The sequence below is a fragment of the Chlorocebus sabaeus genome, chromosome 7 (genome assembly GCF_047675955.1).
Source record: "Chlorocebus sabaeus isolate Y175 chromosome 7, mChlSab1.0.hap1, whole genome shotgun sequence".
Classification (NCBI taxonomy): Eukaryota; Metazoa; Chordata; class Mammalia; order Primates; family Cercopithecidae; genus Chlorocebus; species Chlorocebus sabaeus.
The window spans coordinates 127446770-127472633 of NC_132910.1; the positions used below are offsets into that span (position 1 = coordinate 127446770).

Sequence of the window (25864 nt, forward strand, 5' to 3'; positions counted from 1 at the left end):
CCAAGTATTTGGCTGGGATGTGAAGAAAACATAGGTTGGATAATCATTCTCTTCACTCTCCCTCTGCCTCACCACATTTATGGTGCCTCACCATAGTTCGAGAAGTGTGTGCACTCTACAGTTACAGCTCCTATTGATAGCCCCTCTCCTACAGTGCCCAGCAATTTCCAGGGCTGACAGCACTATCCGCTCACCTTGCCCCTGCAGGACTAGGGTGGTTAGGACTTCCCACTGTTGCTAGTACCTGGATGCTTCAGGTTCTTTAGTTCTTTCCTGTTTCCTTGACACGGTCCACACCTCTATAAAATGAACCAGTCATTAAACTCTTTTAATTGAAACACTGTCAGGGCAATGACTGCTATTACTTGATAGAGATTTTGGTTTTTACTTTTTGTGAAGTAGGCAGCTATTCTAGGGCCTTATATGTAACAGGAGAGGAATATAATGTAACTTACATCCTAAAAGGATTCTTCTTTCTGCTCAGTTGAGAATATACTCTAGGGAGGTGAAGATAATAACCAGTGAAACCGGCAAACAGAACACTGCCCTGATCCAAGTGGAAGACGATGGTGGCTCAGGTCAGAGATGTAGCAAGTGGTTAGACTCTGGATATATTTTTGAAGACACAGACAAGAGGATTGGATTCCCTGATGAGTCTGAATGTGGGGCAGGAAAGAAAGAAGTCAAAGATGATACCATGAATTTTGACCTGACTAATTTAGAGCAATTTGTTGCCACTGACTGAGTTAGGGAAGGCTATAGGTAGAGCTAGAGCGAATTTGATGACAAGTAGAGAGAGAAAAATTTCAATTGGGAATGTGTTAAATTTGAAGTGTCTGTTAGCCATCTGAGTGGAAATGACAAAGGGAGCTAGTTATATTTTAAAGTTAAAAAGACAGATTTGGACAAAAGATACAGATATGAAGATATCTAGAACCATGGAACTGGGTTAAATCACTAAGAAAGTGAATAGAGACGAAAAAGAATAGAGGACAGTGCGCTGAGCCCCGGACACTTCAACATTAAAAGTTCAAGGAGAGTAGCCAGCAATGGAGAATGGGATGGAGTAACCACCACCGAGGTAAAATGAGCGCATTGAAGACAAAGCTGAAAAATAATGATCAATCATTGTAAATGCTGCCAAGTAAGAGGATGTTTTATACATATATATGTATATATATACACACATGTATATATATTTATGTATTTCAAATTTTTCTGTGTATTATATATTTTGACATCTTAAAAAAACTTTATGGCTTGAGAGAGATGGCCCTCCAGGGACTGCCAATCCTTAGAGACAGCAAAGGCCTCAGCAGGGAGCACACCTTTGGTATGCAAATTACCCAATCCAGAGCCACACCTCCTTTATCTGGCCATATACCCCAGGAGACAATATTCCTCTGCCTTAATTTCCCACAGTCAGGTATCCTGCAACTAGGGATTGGTTAATCCTGTACCTCAGAGCCTGCTGAAATTATTCAAACCAGCCAGTTCTAAACTGTTTACCCTACCCTACCCTGCCTTGCCTTTACCCTGAAACTCCAATAAGGGCTATGGCATAAGCTCTCTCCTCTTTCCTGTCTTCTGCCACATGGAGAAACCCCTCCACCCCCCCGTTCTGTGGTCTGTAATGTCAGGGTCCCTCAAAAATTCACATGTTAAAATATCAACTCCAGCGTTTTGGTATTAAGAGGCCAGACCTTCGGGAGATGACGAGGTCATGAGAATGGAGACCTCAAGAATAAATTGGTACCCTTGTAAAAGAGGCTTGGGAGAGCCTGCTTCCTCCTTACCCCTATCACCATGTGAGGGGGACATGCAACAAGGCACCATCTATGAAGAGTGGGCCCTCGGCAGACGCCTAATCTGCTGCCTCCTTGATCTTGGACTTCCCGGCCTCCAGAACTATGAACATGGGTAGCTAATATGAGACAGTGCTTTAAATGAGCTCTCTTACGATATTGTAACGTATACACTATTTTGCCCAGTTCACAGCCTGACTCAGAAAGTCTGACTCACAGAATTATGGTCATACAGCTCCTAAGGCACATCACTAAATTCATATCCAGTTCTGATTTGGCAGTCTATGCTGTTTCAACCTACCCTGTACTCTCCAGTAATAACATAAAATAGAATGATTAAAGAAGGTTCATCTGAATTATCTGGGAATCAAATCCAGGTCCCTGAACTCCCTGAAAATATTATTTCCTAGTAACCCATGCCAAAAAAAATAAAAAAATAAGACATATTCCTATAATGCTTGGGAAAAAATCTCTATTTATTAGAAAGAAGTCCTCAGATTAAAAAATGTCTGATAGTTACATATGATCTTAATAGTAGTTCTGCAAACTTGATTAGATTAAATGTTCGAGCTTCCAATTGTAGTTGGATCTTATCCCTCTTTTCCCATTAGGCAGAAAATATTTAGAAAAGCTACACTAGCAAAAACCAGGTTAACTTATTTTCACAGCAACCTAATGACTTCAGTCAGTATTATTGTTTAAAATTAATAGGTTACGTTTAACAAAAACTTTATATTATTAAAATTCTTCTCAAAACATACTTAGTAAGAATATCTGGCTACTCATCTTTTTAACCTTGACAACTCATTTCCAATGCAAAAGGGTAAATCCTACTATTAACAGCATTGTTTTTGTGGAAACAGTTTAAGATATTAGTCACTAGCATGATTTTCTAAATATACTTAGCAGGTTTATTTGGCTACATGTGAAGTCTCTTTTAAAACCTGACATATTATTTCCAGTGACCTGAATAGGGTATTTATCTGAGAAAGCAGAACAGAATAAAGCCTCAATACAGACTTTCCAGATAGAGAATAAAAATAGTATCTAACATATTTTCAACTTTGAAATGATCTATTTCTATTACAGTGTCCTCTGGATCACTGCCCCTGAAAGAAATAACTGAGCTCCTATTTTAGCTAGATATACTCTCCTGAGGTGGTTTCAGATTAGGACACAGAGTTCAATAAAAGCTATGAGAATTCCACTGAAGCTGGCAAACACTGGGGCCTGTCATAGACTTTTCTTGTTTTTCCACATGATGAGCACCTTCTCCACTCCTCTCTACCACCCACAGGGAAGCCAATTCTGACTTGACCTTTGAGGTACCCATGAGAGCATCCATTCTTTTACCCCTCTGCCATAATACAACCTACTCTTGTCTTTCATTCAATTGAAGATGCAAGCAACTGATAAATACACACACACAAGGTATGGCTCTCAAGGACGTTTACTTAATTTTTTAAAAAGGAATCAAAGCTTGAAATAAAATAATTAAATTCTAATTTGAAAACAAGTTAACCTGTTTTTTGCTAGTATAACTTTTCTAAATATTTTCTGCCTAATGGGAAAACATCAGCATATGTGCAATTACCCTTATTCAAGGCACGTTAAGAAGGATAATTCAAAACATTAAAGAAAATACTATAGTTGCAGAGGAAAAAAAAGTAAATAATATAAACTGGCCAAATCCTAGTGTATCAGATGATCATCTATGGAAACTGACCAAGGGAAAATTTATCTAAAGTTCAAATGCCCTTATAATAGCTGTTTTCTGCCATCTTTTAAATGTCTTTCCATGACAAATCCCTCAAGTTTCATATACAGTCTACTTACAAAAAAAAAAAAAATTGCTTAACATGTATATGATTATGAATTTGAATAATAAAAGCAACATTGTAAAATATCAATAGTAAGGAAATAACAGAGAAATGTATCCAAGGTTTCCATTAACATCATAAATGCACTAAATGCATTTTTGTGAGCTTATGTTTTCCATTTTTGTATATCTTTCTCCATGAGTAATGTGTCAGACACTTAAGAGAGGCGCAAGTAGACACAATGCAGCAATAAGAAAAGTCTAAGGTTCTTGTTATCTGGTACCAGTGCTGTGGACACGCCACCTGGAAGGAGGAACCACTGTTTTTCCTCTGTGAGGACAACTGACTGCATCTGTACCAGGTGTTTTATGGGTAAAGAGAATAAATTTTAATCATTCCTCCCCCTCTTTTTTTTTTTTTTGAGACAGAGTCTCGCTCTGTCGCCCAGGCTGGAGTGCAGTGGCGCGATCTCGACTCACTGCAAGCTCCGCCTCCCGGGTTCCCGCCATTCTCCTGCCTCAGCCTCCCGAGTAGCTGGGACTACAGGCGCCCGCCACCTCGCCCGGCTAGTTTTTTGTATTTTTTAGTAGAGACGGGGTTTCACCGTGTTAGCCAGGATGGTCTCGATCTCCTGACCTCGTGATCCGCCCGCCTCGGCCTCCCAAAGTGCTGGGATTACAGGCGTGAGCCACCGCGCCCGGCCCCCTTCCTCCCGCTCTTATGCTTAGATGTTTGTCATGATCACACAGTGTGGTATCTACAAATCAACACAGCGAAGTCGGAATCACAGTATTCTGTTATCAGAGGAGCCTGTGATCTGACAACAGCTGACCCCTCAATTTTCATATGACACTTGTGTGAAGAAAAGGAAGGACAGCAATCTCCATCAGTACGAACAGTTCTCAGAAAAGGCACCGTCTAACAGAAATAAAAGAATGAGCGTGTTGGGTACAGAAAGTCCTATTATAGTTTACACATTAAGCAATGGAGAGGAAATGACCCAAAAGAAGTCAAAATTTGAAAATTTCCTGTTTCCAATGTCACCAAAATTACAGAGTAAAACTGAAATCAACAACAATATGTTAAAGAAACTATTTTAATGTTATATTTAATTAATTTGACATGATTTAATTGGTCTTATACTGAAATCGACATTACTCAAATGCTTTTTCAAGAGGAGTGGCCTTCACGTTTTTCCTTTCTGTTATGCAACTTGATACAATGAAATTAGCAAGTTTAAATTCTCAAGTTTTGTGAGTTTTTCATGTAAGTGCTACCTCTCCAAACTGGAATTTTAATCTTTTGGACAGTCAAAAGGTCTTACATGGTAGCATTCATCTTTCTCACTTAAAAACAATACTTCAGTAACATTAATCTTTCAGGTGGGTATACAAAGAGTGCACCAATGTTGCAAACCACCTGGAGAAAACAAATCTACAAATTACAATGACACAATGTCACAAATGCAGTTGTCTTCTGCTATGGCATGAATGTGTTCCCCAAACTTCATGTGTTGGAAACTTAATCCCCAATGCAAAAGCATTGAAAGGTGGGACCTTCAGAAGGTGATTAGGTCATGAGGCTCTGCCCACCTGAATGGATTAATGGTGTTATCTTGGGAGTGTGATCCTTATCACAGGAATGAGTTTGTTATATAAAATTCCACCTGTTCTTGCACTCTGGAGCAATTTCTCCTGATGTGATGCCTTCCACCATGAGAAGACATGGTAAGAAGTCCCTCACCAGACACAGCCCTGAAACCCTGGCTTTCCAGTCTCCAGAATTGTGAGGAAAACTAATTTCTTTTTATTATAAATCAACCGGTTTGTGATTTACAGCAACATAAACCAGACCAAGACACGTACCCAAAGTGCATTCATTCTCCTTTTCTTCTTTACGAAAAGAATTTCAATATTGTTAGAAGTTGCATGTATTTCCTTTATCGGCTTATCTTACAGCCAGGAATGGCAAAAATACACTTCTACCTAAGAAGATGTAAGGGCAAACCTACTGGGGATTTCAGAGAAAACTTTTGCTTTGGTTTGAATGTGTTAAGGCAACAATTTCCTCTCTCCCTATTCTTTCTTCCTTGAAATCAGACATAAAACTGCAGAACAATCAGCCATGTTGTGACCACGGGAATGAAGCAGCACAGAAGTCTGGACACTGATGATATGATGCTGCTCCATGTGGTACCAGCCCTTAAAGGCCCACTGAAGCCTTTTAGTTACTAGAGAAAAATAAACTCCAATTTGCTTTAGCCACCTACAGTTAGATTTTGTTACACACAAACAAATCCCATTTTAACTGATACTCTCAAAATGGTTAGTGAAATCACCAGAGAATGAAATAAACTTATTTTATGGTTTGACCATAGCTATAAAAATAATAAATGTCTTCCTAGTATTTAGAAAAATAAAAAAAAAAAAAAACCAGAAGCAGAGGAGAAATTTCAGAGAAGGAGACCAAAGAGAGAAGAATAAAAACAAAATTGTCAAAAGTGAGGGCAAATAGTAGAGAGGTTAAATAATGATAGCACTGAAAATCAATGGGAAGCAGCAATAATTTTCGTGTGTAGGTTTATTGTTGTTGTTTTTAAGAGACAGGGTCTTGCTCTGTTTCCCAGACTGGAGTAGAGTGGCACTATCACAGGCTCCTTGGTTTGAGCAATCCTCCAGCCTTGGCCTTTGGAGTAGTTGGGTACATGCCACCATGCCTGGCTAATTTTTTTTTTTTTTTTTTAGAGATGGGGTCTCATGGTGTTACCCAGGCTGGTCATGAATTCTTCTTTAATTATAGCTGAGTCATTAGGGTGAGGTTATATTTAATTACTTAACACCATAAAAATTTGAATTATTAAACTTAAAAATGCTCACTTATAAATTCACTTATGGAGGCGGCTTCATTTGTTTAGAATATTAAATAAATGACAAGTTAGTATTCTCTGCTTGTGAAATTTACTGGTTCCCTGTGCATTGCTAGGAAAAATAAAATAACAGAATCAATAATACATATTATACAGTTGATGACATGTCACTACTTGCAATTATTAAATAATGTATGCTATAGGACTACTTAACAGTAATTTAGCAGATGATTTTAATAGAATGAAACTGCATACTAAATAAAAATTTTGATTGTATTTTGAATTATTAAACCCAGAAAAATTATGAGAATTAACTTTATGAGTGTTAGTTTTTAAATAAAATAGAAAAGAATATGTAATGTCGTTAGTAACTTTGGAAGCCACAGAGCCAAATGAGAGAATCACTTCTGTTCATCACTCAGCCACTATTATTTCGTTATGCTAATTACACAGTCTATGTGTTTGGAGTTTGTTAAGTGTTTATTTTTGTGGCAAACAACTATCTTTGCATATGTAAATGGGGACAACTTGTGAAAGAGAATATGAAACTGAAAATTTAAGTATCAAAGAATCAAGAAATGAAAAAATACAATCAATCCCATAAAATGATCCCCCTATATACACTCAATAAGTAAAAATACACTTCATGGTCCAGATTGTCTTGAAGATATATTACACATTAGAACATATGCTTGACTGTTGCTTTCTGCACTTGAATTGTCTTGATTCATATCCTCTAGATTATCAGGTAAGAATATCGTTAGAGATCACTTGGTCCAGCCTCAGACTAGAGCAAGCTTCAGCCCAATTGATCAGATGTGAACACCTCATATGGTCAAAGTGCCTTGAGCAGAGGAAATACACTGTGCAGATAATACTGACTCACAGGTATTGCAACAATCTACCAGGTGGCAAATAATGTGGCAGAAGTGACTTTTAGACATTTACCCTGGAGTGGAGGATGATGAATCCACCGCTCCAAGGAGAAGACAGTAATCTGCAGAGAGATGGCTTCTCAAGTCTAAAATCTTTAATCATTTCAGATATACTACAGATTGGCCTACAGGCTCCAGCTCCAGAATGTTACAACTGAGAAAAAAAATTTAATGAAATAGAAATATGTTGTGTTTATACATAAACTATTAGAAAAAATAATTTAAGATTATATTTCTCATTTATCATTTGATGTTGATTTTTTAACCCTAAAACCTTAACTTGAAACTCTTTATCTTGAGTATATTTAAAATTGTGTTGGAGAGCCTGTTTCTTAGGAATAACTCTGTATGTCAGCCAATCACATTTTGGGAATCACCTCTAAACATTCCATTGAGTTTATAATTGCAGTTAAAATAGTTCATGTGACATCTGCAAGCAGTTGTTGACAGATGAGAAGATAAGCTTATATGCAATGTATTGTATTTCCAGCTGTTTTAAATTTAACATTCTTTCGTAATTTCTCATTTTGATGATTATGATGACAAATTCAGGCTTGCAAAAGCCGAGAATCAAACTAGATTTCTGACCAGTTCAAGTGTTTAATTCCTCATTAATCTGAATGAAGTACATAAAATATTTTCTTGTTTGCACTTGTTTTTACTATCAGTTCTGAGACTTCTCATCCAAGTTTGTCCTCTCTCAGTTCTTTCTAGTTACAATTTCCCAAACAATTAGAGACGGTCAAGGGTCATTCCCAGGCTATTAACACTTTTAAAAGCTAGAAGAAACAAAGGTATAGGCTTACCAAAAAACAGAATCTTTATTTATTTGAAATGTGGCTATTGAATAAAGCTTCTTAAAGTATGTAAAAAATATAAACATATAACATTTTAAAGATATCTATCAGCCAAGCAAAGAATGTTAGGTTATAAGGTCACAAATTATTTTAACCCTAAGGGTCAATAAATTAAGATCATGACAGTACAACTTTAGAAAGTTACTCCATAGTCGAGGCAACATATTAATTATTAAAATCTTGATTTATATAAGTCTGAAAGTCTTCTTTTGAGAAACAAAGGTAAAGTTTTAAAATTTTAAAACATTTTACCATTTCCACAGAAGGAAATAAGGGAACAAGAAGAAAAGCAGTGCCTTAGCAGAAAAAAAAAAAAAAAGAAAGAAAAAAAAGAAAAAGTTTTCCCATAAATCCCTACTACATTTTCTCTTATAGGCAAGAACCATTCTAGGGCAATATTAGCTGCAGAGGAAGCTGGAAAGTGAGTTGAGTCCTTTTCTTTGTTTTTTAAACTGGGTACATGTGACCTCAAACACAGTTTGGTCAAAACTACATTTAAAACCTCCAATTAACACTTTGAATTACACTAAAATAAAGAGGAGCCAATGAACAGAGGCACAATACAAAACATAAGACCAAGTTCACAATGAGTAAAAGCAGCACAACTGTGCCCTAGATTTCACAGTTGTGGCCAAGGCCACCTACAGAAGAGCCTTAAAAGAGACCAAAGCCAAAGAGAGAGAAGAATATGGATCAGGAAAGAATCATCGCATCTTGATACTGACATACAGTGGACCAAGCCCTAGCTTAACAACTGTTCTTTATTAAATAAAATATGATGCAACGGCCAAAGATTTATGGCAAAAATAGAAAATTATTAACATTCATAAAGTTTTAGGTGTGTTTTATTTTGCTTGGCTCTGGTTTTTTGTATCTATCAAAATGAACGTGGACATGCTAAAAGTTTTATCATAGTATCAATATTTATAGTTATTCTATTATTTATCTTTAATATTTTAAATTATAAATAGCACAGTAAGTGTTGTATTGTTCTAATATCTCCTGCTTTAATATTTATTATCCAGCATAACTGGACAGGAGATGTTTTAACTTCACTGAACATTAAAAACTACTGCATGGGCTTTGAAATAGCTATGTAACTAATTGTTATTTTTTGCTTCAGTCTAAGTTCTTGTCCATAGTCATATACCATAACAAATGAGTCACTATTGTACATATAAAACTTTTAAATACCTAAAACATCTTGGAATCTTATAGAATTGGAATTTTATGGAATCTTATAGAACTGTTTTCCTCAGATTTTATATAATACCTAAATACTGGTTTATAGGCAATAACTAGCTAAATAATAAACAAATATTATGAAGTGACATGTAGACATATAAAAGCTATTCCTGTCATATGTAGGCCGGGCACCATAGCTCATGCCTATAATACCAGCATTTTGGGAGGCTGAGGCAGGCGGATCATGAGGTCAGGAGATCAAGACCATCCTGGCTAACATGGTGAAACCTCGTCTCTACTAAAAATACAAAAAGTAGCCAGGCGTGGTGGCGGGCACCTGTAGTCCCTGCTACTCGAGAGGCTGAGGCAGGAGAATGGTGTGAACCTGGGAGGCAGAGCTTGCAGTGAGCAAAGGTTGCTCTACTGCACTCCAGCCTGGGCGACAGAGAGAGACTCCATCTCAATAAAATAAAATAAAATAAAATAAAATAAAATAAAATAAAGCTATTCTTGTTTTATGTAGAGTATCTATTTTATAGTCAAAATGTGCCTAAATATCTGGTTCTTCAGCTTATTTTACTTGAAGGTATAACCAAATTCTAAAATAATCTTTCAAATACAACAACTTGATATCTTTTCTGTTTATAGTTCAAAATGAAATTTTTTTCCCCACAATTGTAATCACTGAGATGCTGAACGTGAATCAGAATAGAGCATAAATAGGAAAAAACAACTACAGAACACAAGACAATGTGACGTCACGTGCTGATGGTCTAGCTGTGGCAAATGCAGTTTTCTCATAATAGACATACTTGCTGGCAAGCTCTGATGACCAAACTGTGCTGGAAGTTACACCGAATCTCTATTGCTATTTGCTTACAATTATAATTGGGAGCAAGAAAGACAATGCCAAAACGAAATAAGACACATGTTTAGGAAAAAAACTATATAGGAGCTTTTTCTAGTAAAGAACACTAGTAGAGGGAAAGTTGTTCCCTCTAGTAGAGGGAAAGCTGTTCCTTAGGATGCCCCCCACCTACCCTCCCCGCTGCCAAAAAAAGTCTCCAACAGCCAGTCAGAGGCCAGAAATCCCAAATTATTTAGCACTACTACATATATTATAATCAAATGTTGGAGCAAGTAGGAATAACCCAATTAAATAATTTCAGCCAAATCATCTAACTCTGAGGACAAGTTATTTTGTTGAACAACTAAAGATTTATGAGGGCTATTGTAAATAATATTTACCTCTTAATTACCACATTCCCAGAATAGAAGTCATGCTTTGATGACTAAACATGGCCTGGCGTCAACCCCTACTGCAAGACATTTGCTCTGATCTAAACACCCCCTAGTTTGCATGTACAGAGACTAAACTTTCTCAATTTTCTAAGAATATTTATTTCTGTCCTCATAAACTCAAGATATTCCCTCTAAAAAAATACTGATTTCAAAATTTAGCAATGGAATAAATCAGTTTGACAAAATTTTGACAAAATTTTATGTAGCCAAAGACTGGCCACCTTCTACCCCCACCACCAATCAATCAATCATCACAGAACAGGAAAAAATGTCTAATTCTTCAGATTAAGTGCACACACCATATGCTAGAGTGTCCAGTGCCGTATTTATGAATATAGTATATGTACTAACTTTTTCAAGCCATAAAACTGGCTAATATTACATTAAAAGCCAAGCTATCCTAATACAATAACATAATCTATAAATCAAAATAGTGGGAAGATGTAAAATTAGAGATGAAAAGACAACAGAGCCGATAGAACCTGATTTTCCAAAAGAATTTAAATTTAAGAAAATCTAGTCCCAATATGAATTGTAGTTTTTCTTCGTAGGATGATATTTATATAAGTAATACAAGGTGGTGTAAACAATGAATAATTCCTCACCGTGATGGACATAGGTATATGGACATAGGTATTTTGTCATTAGTAAAAGTAATTTGAAGTAAGAAGTTATTGGAAGAAGTATTTTCTGGAAGAAGGTTAAAATGTGTTAATTGCAAAATAGTACACTAGAGTCAAAGATGGCATAAAAGGAAAGAATGTGTAATTCGTAAAGAAGACTTGAATAACACGTGTCTAAAATTTTGGTTTAAAAAAAGAGTACTACCCTATATGAGCACCCAGGGGCATATCATCAAGGGGGGTGAAACACTTTCCTCTGTGGTGAAACATTAACCTCTAAGTTACAATCACTTTTAACCTTCTGAGGAGACCGTGCTCCTGGAATGACTGCACATTTTTCCTATTGTACATAGGAAGGGAACCGCTAATGTCAGTGGGAAACAAAGTCTCCAGACAGGAAAAAAAGAAAGAAAGATAAAAGGCTCCCTATCGATTTAATTAACTCAGATGTTAATAGCTTAGGCTTACAAAACCAGAAACTGTTCTGGACAAGAATGAACTTAAACATGGACAGAAAACAATGTGCCAATGTACCACCGGTGAAACCATGCGTCTTCAGAGCTTTGTGTGCTATTAAGTCAGAGTGAAATCCACAGTAACATGTATTAAAGCCCATGTTTAAGACATCTTGGTCATATTTTATTAAAGAACGACAGCTCTTAAACATGTACATCTTTAACTGGAACTTGCTGCTGTTCTTATTAATGGCAACTGATTGCTTGGCATTTTACAGGGGTATCTAATAAAACTCTTATCTAGGCTGGGCGCGGTGGCTCACGCCTGTAATCCCAGCACTTTGGGAGGCCAAGGCGAGCAGATCACCTGAGGTCAGGAATTCGAGACCAGCCTGACCAACCTGTAGAAACCCAGTCTCTACTAAATAATACAAAAATTCGCCAGGCGTGGTGGCGCGTGCCTGTAATCCCAGCTACTCGGAAGGCTGAAGCAGGGAGAATTGCTTGAACGCGGGAGGCAGAGGTTGCAGTGAGCCGAGATCACTCCACTGCACTCTAGCCTGGGAGACAGAGCGAGATTCCGTCTCAAAAAGAAAAACAAGAAAGAAAGAAAAAACTCTTTCTAACCCATTCACTAAGCACGTATTTAATACTCATGTGTAATACACAGTGCACAAAGGACAGCACGGAGTTCATCTCCACATCACAGATTTAATTTTAGCTGTACATATATTAATTTATATCATTTCAATTTTTGAATGGAAAATGAAATTATATCTATACAATTACATTAAATTTAAATCAGGCATATGTGTCCTCCTTCCCAACACATTGCAGATATTTAACAGGGGTGTAATAAAGTTAAACTCAACATCAAGGATACATTTAATTAGGAAAACAGCACAGAAAAGCAAATTTTGAATTTCAGGTATTTTGTACTAGAGGAAGCCTGAGCATCAATCTTCTACATGTGTCCTCTTAATGTGACTTGAGGCAGTCACACTAGCACTGTTCCTAGTTTTAAGACAGGTAGAAGAGGCCAGGCGTGGTGGCTCAAGCCTGTGATCTTAGCACTTTGGGAGGCCGAGACGGGTGGATCACGAAGTCAGGAGATCGAAACCATCCTGGCTAACACGGTGAAACCCCGTCTCTACTAAAAAATACAAAAAACCAGCCGGGCGTGGTGGCGGGTGCCTGTAGTCCCAGCTACTCGGGAGGCTGAGGCAGGAGAATGGCATAAACCTGGGAGGCGGAGCTTGCAGTGAGCTGAGATCTGGCCACTGCACTCCAACCTGGGCGACAGAGTGAGACTCCGTCTCAAAAAAAAAAAAAAAAAAAAAAAAGACAGGTAGAAGAATAAGAACTGTCTAATCAACACGGCACAAAAAAATCACCAATTTTAAATATTTTTAATCTTTACTAAGTTATGTGTCACTGTGTGCTATATTATAGTAATATAATAACTATACTGTGCTCAGATGGACATGACCACAGAGGTACATTTTTCTCAAGTAAAACCGAATTGGTCTCTAACAAAACAGGCTTCACTGCTACAATGTTAAGAAGGGAAAAAAAATATTGCATTAAAATTTATGACATCATTATTTGCTTTAATGTGTATCTGAAGCAGCTTCAAATTACCCAATTGTAAGTGTGATGGTCATGACTCATGAATAATTTTGGCCTTAATAAAATTCTAATTTGTCATGGACAGACACCAAAATTAAAGGAAAGATCTAGGACTCAAAGAGAACAAACAATGAATCACTATTATGTTAAAACTAAAATTTGGCTCTGAGACAAAAGGATTAGTTTGTTTTTTAGGGAAGTCATATATGCCATGACCTGTAAGCAAACATGAATCTAAATAAGTGTTCTCTTTTTCAAAACATAAACTTGGAAGAGGACTTTTCAAAGGATAAAGTAACTAAATGCACAAAACAGACACAAACAAGAAAGAATTAAAAATATTCCATGTAGGCAATGATACTATAGTAAATTAAATAACAGTGATTAAAAATAGCCTCACATCTAGTATCTGATATTAACTAGCTACTTCCAAGAAATTTTGAATGAGTGGAAATTACAATCCCTTTTACAGGTTATAGGAATTCAGTCACAGGATTCACAGCAGCTGTGTGGTCACTGCAGTTAAAAGAGAGTCAAGACCATTTTCTTCAACATTTCAGTCTGATTTGCCAAATCCATCCACTCTTGGGGCAGGGAGGGACATGGAGGGGCTAATTTAATTGTAAACAAAGACAAGGGAAGGTGAACTGTTTTCACTATTGTTCACCAAGTGAACTATTCGGTAAAATCATTACCAACACATCATTTAGGTAAGGTAATTATGTTTGCCATTTCAGTAAAAGGGCATTAAACTTTGAACACTGCTTGGCTGAAGCAGATTAAGTAGTCGGCTTCCCATACCATATCCAGTTACCACAAGGGAGAAAGCGCTGCCTGTCTCAGAGTGGCACTCACTCACACGCATGACCTTTCCTCAACTACCGCAATGCCAAGGTCTGATCTTTTTCACAAATGTTTCATCCTTTTCCAGGATTTTAGCAAGTTGTAACCAAAAGTATCATCAAGTTCAAGACTGTTTCTTCTACATAAAAAGAATATTAAATACGCAATTATTTGAATCCTGTTTCTAACAATAAAAATGTAAGCAAAGTACTTGTAAGAGAAAAAGACATTAGGCTGGAACAGCAGCTCATGCCTGTAATCCCAGCACTTTGGGATGCCAAGGCAGATCACTTGAGCTCAGGAGTTTGAGAGCAGCCTGGACAACTTAGTGAGACCTCATTTTTGCAAAAAAATTTAAAAATTAGCTGGGTGGGGTGGCATGTGCCTATGGTCCCAGCTACTTGGGAGGCTGAGGTAGGTGAATCACTTGAGTCCAGGAGGCGGAGGCTGCAATGAGCCACGTTCATGCCACTGCACTCCAGCCTGGGAAACAGAGTGAGGCCGGTCGCAAAAAAAAAAAAAAAAAAATTGAAAGAAAAAAAAATTGAAAGAAAAATAAATTAGTGTGACAATGAAAAATTACTGTAAAGAAAATCACATTAAAATGTTAATTTGAATTCTATAATTGGGAAAATATAATAGCACGGAAATACGGAAATATAGCTTCATTTTATTACATGCTTACATACAATTCTAATTCTGAAATACAAATATTAATATGAAAATCACTTTTAAAAAGATGATACAGTATCTCCATAGAGATGTGAATGAATAATATAGTATTATCTAACTTTTAATGTACTTACATACAACCCGAGGGCCTATTTAGTGTTTAGTGCTTCATTCCAGTTCCAGTCAGAAAAAAAAATTCTGTTTAAAAATGTGGTTATCTGGTCAAAAGTTCTAAAATACTCCAACTAACATCTGCACTGGAATCCTAGGGAAGTGAATACTTTCTGGATGTTACTGAATCAAAAATTATACTGTCAGCTGTTCAAGAGCTGGGAAGTGTGTCCACCACTGATTTTTCAGCCCTTTTTCCTGTCTGCTCACGGGCCTCCAACGCCCCCAGCACTATAGTCTTCAGCACAGGGTAACCATGCAAGTCACAGCACTGACTGGCAAGCTGACAAAGAGAACCACCAAACAAAATCAACTATTTTGAATGAACTAGAGTACTCAAGCAAATCAGCTTACACTCAGAGAAGGAAAGTATCTACTCCATAATTTATCCCGGTGTCCACACATCTCAGACAGCACACACTGGACTGGTTACCATTCAGGAAGAGGGTCCCTTAGGAACAGTGCAATCACGTTTTCCTAAACAAATTCACACAAGTTTAACTCTGGCATATAGCATTCTACCATTAAGTTTTCTTTATATTTTCCTCAGTGAAATGGTTGATATTTTAGGTATTCTGTGATGATTTCATTGTAAATTTAGAATGCATATTTATTTTTGTGGCAATAATATGGAGAATTTACACATCAAAGTAGCAACAGTAGCATGTTTCATTAATAAACATTTAAACTTGAAAATGTATATGCTCTGAATATATTTAAGATTAGTTCATATTAAATTATATGGCATTCTAAAAAGCTTATGTGTACCAAAGTCCTTTTCAGCCAAATGACCTAAGTATGAATGAAGCATTTAAGGAGAGAGCATCATCCCAGATTCTTTGATTTGGTGTGGTCTACGGACACCTGTGCTGCCCTTCAGGAGAGGAACAAACCCAGGCACCCAGGGAAAGTGGGAACATATTATAGGCAGAACTACAGTATATAGCCTCCAGATACTGAATGATTAAACACCCTGCATTTCCTTCACCTGTTTCAAAATCAGACATCAGTATTACATCCTCTTGCTATATTTCAGAAATAGGAAAAATTGTCAGTAAGCTTATAATTTAAAAAATGTAATAAATTAGTTGTAAGGTGCTAAATAATCACAGTTATGTCGTATGTCTAGGACATAGAACTTACATGCTATATTTTCTTTGTTTTCTGATCATGAAGACTATTTAACACAAATTTACAGAAAGCTTACTACATGCCAATCATGGTTCCAAGGGCTTTATATGTATACACACACTCTTTCTTTCATCTTTTTTTTTTTTTTTTTTTTTTTGAGACAGAGTCTCACTCTGTTGGCCATGCTGGAGTGCAGCAGCATGATTTCAGCTCACTGCAACCTCCGGGTCCTGGGCTCAAGCCATCTTCTCACCTCAGCCTCCAAACTAGCTGTGAATACAGGCACGTGTCACCATGCCCCGTTAATTTTTCTATTTTTTGTAGAGACAGGGTTGTCTCCATGTTGCCCAGGCTGGTCTCAAACTCCTGGGCTCAAGTGATCTACCTGACTCAGACTCCCAAAGTGCTGGAATTACAGACGTGAGCCACCACACCTGACCTATATACACATTCTTATCCTCAAAACAACCTGATGAAGCAGGTATTAATTATATTCTGCATTTTGGAAGAGGACTTTTAAAAGGATAAAGTAACTAGGCCGGATGCGGTGGCTCACGCCTATAATCCCAGCACTTTGGGAGGCCGAGACGGGTCAGGAGATCGAGACCATTCTGGCTAACATGGTGAAACCCCATCTCTACTAAAAAAAATACAAAAAAAAAAAAAAAAAAATTAGCTGGGCCCCTGTAGTTCCAGCTACTCTGGAGGTTGAGGCGGGAGAATGGCGTGCCCTTGGGAGACAGAGCTTGCAGTAAGCCAAGATCGCGCCACTGCACTCCAGCCTGGGCGGCAGAGCCAAGCTCTGTCTCAAAAAAACAAAACAAAAAAAAAACAAACAAAAAAACGCATAAAGCAGACACAAACAAAAATGAATAATTAAAAATTAGCATCTACTCATTGTGCTACAAAGAAGCACAGAGAAACTAAGTAACTTGTCCAAGGCCACACAGGTACTAACAGGCATAGCCAGGACATGAATACAGAAAGGCATGTCCAGGTCCTGTGCTCTTATCCACTGCACTGCATCTCTAAACAAGTTCCATCACTGACACAAGTGACAGTGATGTGACTGAAACAGGCAGAAATATTGACAGTGAGTTCTTCCAGACACTATCACAGGCAGTGTAAACAGAGTGCATAGTTCTGCAATTAGCAAAATAGCTAGCTTTGATCCCAGCCTTTATCACTTATGACTGCATACTTTACTACTGCATAAAAGTAAGAGAAAATGGTAATTTAGGGACCAATTTTAGGTAAATTAAATTACAAAATAAATGTCTAAGTAGAAACTTCTATAAATATAGAAGTCACAAACCACATCTTTCTGATCTACCCCAAAATATACATCTTTCCGCCTGTCCAGATGAGGACAGGTTGAAGCCGAACTCCTTTAGAAGTGAGTCTTTTAAACTTGTAAGTATTGCTTTTTACACAAAGTTGTGCATTTGAATATTTCCTCTTTCAGTATGCCCTTTCTCTAGTAGGTGGCATCTCTTGAGTTTGAGTAAATTACTCCACCATATTAAAAAAAAAAAAAACTTTTATAAGAACAGCTAAAGTATTTATATTGTTCATTTGGTAGTTTACCCACCTCCTCACATCCCACTCCCACCTTTCTGGTCTCATTGTTAGCAGATTTTAAAAAGTAAGAATTTCCAGGACACTTTAGGGTTATCTCCTTCTCTCTTTTCTTTTAATTGCCCACTGACCTACAAATAAATATATGTGCAAATATGGAGATTCTAATCTTGTACACTTCTGATTGTCTAAATATTCTATTTCAATGAACTGTCTACAAATTCTTAGCCATGCAAGAAAGAACATGTAAGTCACACTTGGCAGTCTGAAGAACTATTAAGAGGTGTATGCACATATATGTGTGTGTGGGGGTGGGGGTGTGTATGTGTATCTAAGCATGACCACTGTTTACACTGCTTGCTCCGTTTGGAATGCAAACCATAATGGCAGAGATGTCTACTTCTATAATTTTGTAAATGCATCCAGATAGCACAATGATGGGTGCCTACAGTAAGTCAAAAGTAATCACCACTATCATGACCAGCAATCAGGAGCATATAGAGGAGTTCGAATACCATATATAGTTGGCCACCGTAATTAGAAAGGCAGAGTCACTGCCAGACACTTTAAGAAACCCTGCAGTTGAAAATGGCTTCTGAGAAGCTTCTAACCAGCTTCTGGTCGGCTTTCTTAGACACGTCTGTGCAACAATGCCAAGTTAAACTCCTTAAAACCTCACTTTCAGCATACCACTAAAGAATCTTCATTGGCTCCTGTTGCTTTCAACTCAAACTCAGACTTGCTCTTGGTTTTCACACTTTCCGCCACGTTCCCTTCAGTTTCCCTTAAAGCTCTTGACTTTTGCACCAGAGGGTTTGCTTCTAGTTCCCCAAACATCCCTGACCTTCACTTCCTCTGTACTTTGCTGTCATTCTTCAAAATTCAAAACATCCCTCTCTCCCCCATTTCTGTAATTAGCATCTACTCATTTTTAACATTGGGTCTCATATCATTCCACCTTTCCCAGACCTGCCCATGCAACTCCCAGAAGGCTAGCCAACAGCTGGTGGCAACTCACAAGACTCTCTTACAAAACCACTTATGCGGTCTCGATTTACAGTTTAATTCACTTGTAGTATTTTTAATGAGTAAATTCTTTCCTCCAAAATGATTATAAGCTTGTTATAGACAAGATCACTCACTCTACATTTTTTGCATCACACACTGAACTGTAATTTCCTGCTTAGAACTGAAGCTGCCACTAGTAAGAATTGATTAACATGCCCCTGAGTTGAAGGAGATTAAAGACCAAATGAACCTGGTACTAATGGGTAAAAAGGAATTAGGAGCATCCACATGGCTCCTTTCTTGAATTCCTGGATTATCTTTCCCTGCCTCTTCCATGCAGCCCCAAGGCAGTAAAGCAATGGAGGAAGTGCATAGACATACTAATCAGCAGGACTGATGGCAGCATTATGTAAATAAATACATTACTATTTTCCCAGTGAAGATAAAAAATATTTAAATTAGAGAATAGTGACTATAAACAGCTTTATGTCAGTTCAGATCAGGATTATAGCCCCAAATAATTTAAGAAAATGAGCTGCTGGGGCCGGGCGCAGTGTCTTATGCCTGTAATCCCAGCACTTTAGGAAGGCAAGTGGATCACCTGAGGTCAGGAGTTTGAGACCAGCCTGGCCTACAAGGCAAAACCCTGTCTCTACGAAAAATACAAAAATTAGCCTGCTCTAGTGGCACATGCCTGTAATTCCAGCTACGTGGGAGGCTGAGGCACGTGAATCACTTGAACCCACAAGGCAGAGGTTGCAGTGAGCGGACATCATGCCACTGTACTCCAGCCTGGGCAATAGAGCATGACCTTGTCTCAAAAAAAAAAAAAAAAAGAAAAAAGAAAAAGAAAATGAACTTTTGGATTTCAAAATTGGAAAAAAAATTATAGTAGATAACTCCTAACACCTGAAAGCCACTAGGGCATGAGCAGTACGAGGAAACAGTATGAATCCACTCACAAAGTATTTAATGTACAACTTGATTAATTCCATGATGGATGCCCAATAAAGCAAATTAAATAAAAACAATCTCTGCTTTCTCATGGTTAAACATAAACTCTGAAAAAACAATTAATCAACCGAGGAAAGAAGTCACCCCAAAAATTTACACTAGTAAGTTTCAGAAAAACAACTACACAAACCTAAAATATTTATAGTAAATTTTATAATTACATTATAAATCAAACTCATTGGCATCTCTCTTTGTTGAAAGTTCCCTGCTATATATATTTTTATAGTGAGAAAAATCAATGATACCTTAATCCACAATTTATACAAATCTGTACTTACAAATATGTGTTTGCAAGAAAACAAAAAAAAGGTAGACCCATATAGTATTTGTAAAATGCACATCTACAAGGAATAATGTAACTGGTGAAAGGTGAAACAATATATGCTCTGAAGTCAGAGGAGGTATAATAATGCTTCTGCCAACTTAAATTTGTTCTTTCCAAATCCACTTATTTGTGAAAGGTCATTTGGCAGAGGTAAAATCACAATCTTTCACTGAAGTTACTTTAGCGCAACTTTGAAAAACTGTTTGTCAGGAAATCTTGTTAAGCCTCCAGTTAAGTAGTCATTCTTATAATATTACTATGGATTAGGTCATTTATAATTTATCTTTAGTCAAACGAACACCATGTGGTAAAGCCTGGAAGAAAGTCTGGGCTTATTTCCGTTTGTGGGGAATTAGGACCTAAATAAATGCAACGAGGTGCCCCTAACTGCAAAGTCACACACAGTGCTTCTCTCTGCCTTCCTGCACGCTGCTATAGTGTGCCAGAGACCAGCAGAGGGGCTGAAAGGAGTCTGAATCACAGGCCCAAAGGCCCAAAACCATACCACATTTCTCTAAAACACACATGCTTCTCAATTTACGATGGGGCTACATCCCGACAAATTCCTCCTGGGTTGAAAATACATTTCATATACAGCAGCGTACCTGTTGTTGACTCTCGCGATCACATGGCTGACTGGTCACAGCTCACTTCCATTGTCCAGCATCCAGAGAAAGTATTTTACTGCATATTATTAGCCCAGGAAAAGATCAAAATTCAAACCTTGAAGTATGGTTTCTATTGAATGTGTATCGACTTTGCACCACCGTAAAGTCCAAAAGTCCTAAATAGAACCATTCTGAGTTGGAAACTGTCTTTATATGCCATAAAACTTTTTTTAAAAGAAGAAAAGGAAAAAAAAAATCTATTCTTTTTCCTGGTTAAGTCATTCAAATCTTGGGTTCATCATCCTTAGTGAAATAAAATAATGTCCGTATTATGGAAGTGTAGTGAAAAACAAAGCTAACTTGCAAAGCTCTTTGCGAAGTGCATAACACACGTCATGGACATCACAGATAATGGTTACAAACTCCTACTCTCAGTAAGAACACCAGGACTGCCAAAGGCAAGCAGGCAAGCACAGTCCCAGAGATTCGGAAAACCCTCATTAGTCTCACGCCAGTTTCTCTGTTGGCGAAAACCCCAGCAAGAGCTGAGAAACAGCATTCCAGGTTGGACACATGGAGATAACTAGGAAGCCAGGACCTTACTCTCAAGACGAACTGGAACCAGAACCAGAAGTCCAGAATGAAATCTAAATCCATCACCCTCTGTCTTTCTCCATTCAACTTGAAAGGACAGGAATAGAGATCTATGGGTCTTAGAGATACGCCACTAAAATCAGTAATTAACTGCTTCCTATAAAGCAATTTTGAATACTGTCTTGTGAATAAATAGCTACCAATCAGATATTCATATTTCAGAAGAATATAATGGAGTAGAAATCAAAATGAAAGATGAATTCAACTTTCTATATCTAAAACCTCATATGGCCCGCATCACTCAGAAGAATGTCAGAAATCTCTTAAAAGAGTGGATGTTGACAAACATACTCAATCATATACTATAAGAAAAACTGTAAATATAACAGCTTTGGACTTGCTATTCTCTTTTGTCCCTATCATGTCCAGTTAATTTTACTTTTGCCTGCCTTACTTTTTTGACACTGTCTTGTTTGTGTTAACATCCTTCAGAGAAACATTTTAAGACTTTTCAGTAAGTCATGCAACCACAAATAACTAGAAATAGTAATCCAGTAAATGCAAATACAAGTCAAGGAATAAGGAGAACTTCATTCCATTTCTGATTTTTACCTACAATCTTTTGTATGGCTTTACAGGTGGGGTGAAGGGCTGGATGGCTAACCTTGGTTCATAACTTGTGTGCTATTTTTGATTTTTTAAATATTAAAAAAGTTCCTAGGTGAAAGTTATGAAAAAATTGCATCTATTGGTCTTATAGATATTTAGCATCTTCTGTTTGCCTTCTGAAATATTTTCTTGGGGTTCATGTAGTTAGAGAAAATTAACAATTGATTTCTCCCCAGTTCTTCTCTAGGGCTCAAATCTAAATGAGGTGCTTGTAGAGGCCACTAGGGAGAGACATAGAGTCTTCACATCAGTTTCTTGGCAGTTGTGTGACATGTTTCATAGCAAGGACACAGCAGTTTCACTGAACACATTAATGACACATGCCCTGTCAAGGCTCTATTCACCCACTGGGGAACGAAACTTTAATGGAGCAATGAAATACTGCTTTGTGGTCTACGGAACTGAGAGATGATGTTTCATATGGGAAATGATGTTACATCACATGGGAAAAGAACCCACATCACATGCAGAATACTAACCCATATTCACTATACAGAATATAAAAATGGTTAAATATCAAAAGCAACATTTGCAAACAAAAATGCATAGAGATTTTCACGGCAATGGTAAAATTTGCCATATCACCAATGGCAAATTTTACATCACCAATGAAGACGCTTTTGAAAGTTAAAAATAAGTTAACTTTTTTATTCTCCAATCCCATACCTATACATAACACATGTAAACACACACACACACACACTCAGGGTACATTAATTCAAGACTCACCCAGCAGTGAGTGACTCTCATACAGTCTATTGGCTTATCAGGGAATGCTTCTCATTTTACTTTCTACTGCACATTTTCTTACTGTAAACCAAAGGAAGGGACCATACCCAATACAGAGATGTTGCCTTACTAAATCATACTTTTACTAGTTTTGACTTTGCAGAAATAGCAAATAGGTACTGCAAAATCAAGGACTCAAATTATCAGAGGTGTTATTGAGCCCAATATTACATTTCTGTGGTATTTAAGAACAGAAAGATATTTTCATCACTATAGTTATGGCAATGTGAGTATAGGCACTGAAAATTATTTTTGCAATTCACAGGATGCAGTCTATTCTGCTATTTCATTTATATTGTTTTTACTCAAGAGGCATTCCTTTAACCCCTATCTTAAATTATTATACATTCCAACATTTTAATGGTTCCCCAAAATTTAAATACAAAGGTAGTTTGATTTTCAAAAATTACTCTTCTCAACCTTAAAGTGTATTTCAAAATAAAAATAAAATATTTCAAAATATAAGGCTACTTATTTTCTACACATTGTGTATGTGTTAATCAATAGTCAACTTAAAGTTGACTGTAACACACCACAGGTATACCTCTCCACTTGCCACCAATTGAAATAAACCACTGTAGTGTAGTTCCAACAAGGGATACTGCAAGTGTTTGAACTGAAATGTAGAATATAACTTCTTTAAGAACTCTCGTAAGCGTACACTTTATGGCGATGGCAGGTATGAACTTTTTAGATAAATATATACTCTCTTAGATGAGCCAGTAAGAAGTAGGAACAAACACAAATCCTTTTTGAAAATCAGAATGCCTCAAAAGTATTTCGGCAACATTTGTAGGCAAAGGATTAAACACCTCTTATTTAAAACAAAACAAAACAAAACAAAAAAACCCAAACAAGAAAAAAAAAAAAAAAAAAAACACCTTAGTTTTCAGTATCTCATGACCAGATTTTAGGAATGAAGAACTTATAAAGTTGAAACAAGCCTTGCTTGATTGTGATCTAACTGACTCTAATCTCCTGTTACATCTCAAGTCTGACCAATTTCAAGTGAACTCTAAAAGCCCTGGAGCCTGGTTACTAAAGTCCCTGACACTTTTTTTCTAAAGTCGCGCACAGCGCCTGGTGCTCCGCAGCTATGCACACTCCGGGAAAGTAAGGCTGGCTTTACTGATAACCAGTGTCCCAGAATCTGTCTGGAGTCCCATGAATCAGCTGGGGAAAGAAACGAGCATTTCCCGACCAAAATGAACTCATACTCTCCAGAGCCCCGCTGACTGGGCACAGTTCAAGACCCCCTGGTTGCCCCAGAGGAAACCAGTCTGAAATAGCTTTCAGGATCTCTCACTGGGCACCTCTCCTCCGGGCCCTTCACTAGTGTAACTTGCTTGCCTCTCTAGCAACAACTTTCTATTTAAAAAGAAGAAAAATTTTCTCCAAAGCAGCCTGCACTGAGCTCAGTAACTTTGGATCCCACGTACACAAGCTTAAAGCACATACACACTTTCCCCCGCGCAGGTTCTCGGGTCCTCCGCAAACCCTAACGCCGCAAACCCTAACGCAAACTCTCGGGTCTTCCGCAAACCCTAACGCAAACCTACCATGGCCTCGCCCGCGTCGGGCTCCGCGTCCGAGAGGTCGAGTCCGGACTCTAAGGCGGCGGCGGCGGCGGGCGCCTCGCGAGGACCCGGGAGCAGCGCAGCGGCGAGCAGAGAACACGCCAGAGAGAAGAAGCCCAGCAAGTGCATGGTGGAAGGGCCGGGGGTGGGGGACCGGTCCGCTGGCGGGGGCAGGGGTGGGGACAAGGGCGCCCCTGCGAGGCCGCGGGCCCCTCCTGGTCCCTCTCCCCCGGGCTCCTCCCGGCGACCCCCCTGGGCGAGCCGGAGGCGGCGGGAGCGGGTCCGGGGCTCCGCGTTCCCAACTTTGCAGGGCGCCCTCCCAGCCAGTGCCAGGGAAAGGCGGCGGGTGTCAGGTAAAAGCCTCACAGGAAACCGGACATCCGAGCTCCCCGCATTCGGAGCCCGCGAGGTGAAGCGAGGGCGAGGGAGGACGCCTCCACGGTCCGCGTCGGTGTAGCTTTTTGGAGAGAGGGGGGGAGCGCCAGAACGCCCCGCGATGTTCAGCCCCTCCAAACCCGCCAGAACCCTCGTCCCCCTCCTCCCTCCCCTTCCCCGAAGTGAGAGGAGCCGGGCCGCGGGCGCTGCGGCGGGGGCGCTGGCGGCGGTGCCGGGGGCGGGAGGAGGGCGGCGGGGCGGCCGGCGGCGGCGGGGCCCGGGAGCGCCGCGGCGCAGGAGCCTCCAGAGCGCGCCGGGCTGAGCGGCGGCGGCGGCGGCGGGCGCAGGGGCAGGGCATGACTGACGCGCCCTCTGCCTGCGCTTATGTGAGAGAAAGCGGCCGAGGGAGGGAGCGTGCCGAGCCCGGGCTGCCCTCCCCTCTCACTCTCCCTCGGAAGCCGTCTCCCTGGAGCTCCCCGCTTCCCTCGCCTCCTCCCCGGCGGCCCCACCTCCCCCGACCCCCACTGGATCTCTCCCTCCCCGCCCCCCGTCCCCTGCCGGGAGCGGGCGGCCGGAGGAGCAAGTTCAGTCCCCGGGCTGGTGGTTGGCGGGACCGGCTTTAGAGGTGATGCGACCACCCTGGACCACGTGGAGAGAGGAGAAACTAGGCACCGTGGGGTGGAGGGAGTCCCCGCTTTATCCTCGCCGCTCCCGAACTCTTGTCCTCCCTCCCGCACGCCTGGGCCCCAGCGCCCTGCTCAAAGTTTGGAAATGTCCTGGGGGTTCTAAAAGTTCCAAAAGAAGGTCATCACTATGTCAGAGAACGCTATGGGACCTCGGAGGGATCCCCTCTCTCCCTTGGTCTGTGTGGTTGAAAGTTGCCTGAGGATGCAAGAACTGCAGTTCTCAGGATGCAGTGCAGGCTGTTGGGATGAATGCTAATGATCCCTTTGGAATCCTACACTTCTGACAGGTGAGGAGAAGGGCCAGAATCTTCGTAGAGAGTAAAGAGACATATTGTCAGCTTCTGCGA

At 39.2% G+C, this 25864-nt stretch overlaps 1 protein-coding gene across 1 annotated transcript in view; it reads right to left on the reverse strand.

The window, feature by feature from the left end:
• The window catches only part of VEGFC (vascular endothelial growth factor C), a 121272-nt gene extending 96082 nt beyond the window's left edge, over positions 1-25190 (reverse strand). The window contains exon 1 of the mRNA XM_008000329.3: positions 24439-25190. Coding sequence (XP_007998520.1) covers positions 24439-24585 — 147 coding nt within the window. The 5' untranslated portion in view covers positions 24586-25190. The remainder of the gene's footprint in view (positions 1-24438) is intronic.
• Positions 25191-25864: the final 674 nt, after the last annotated feature.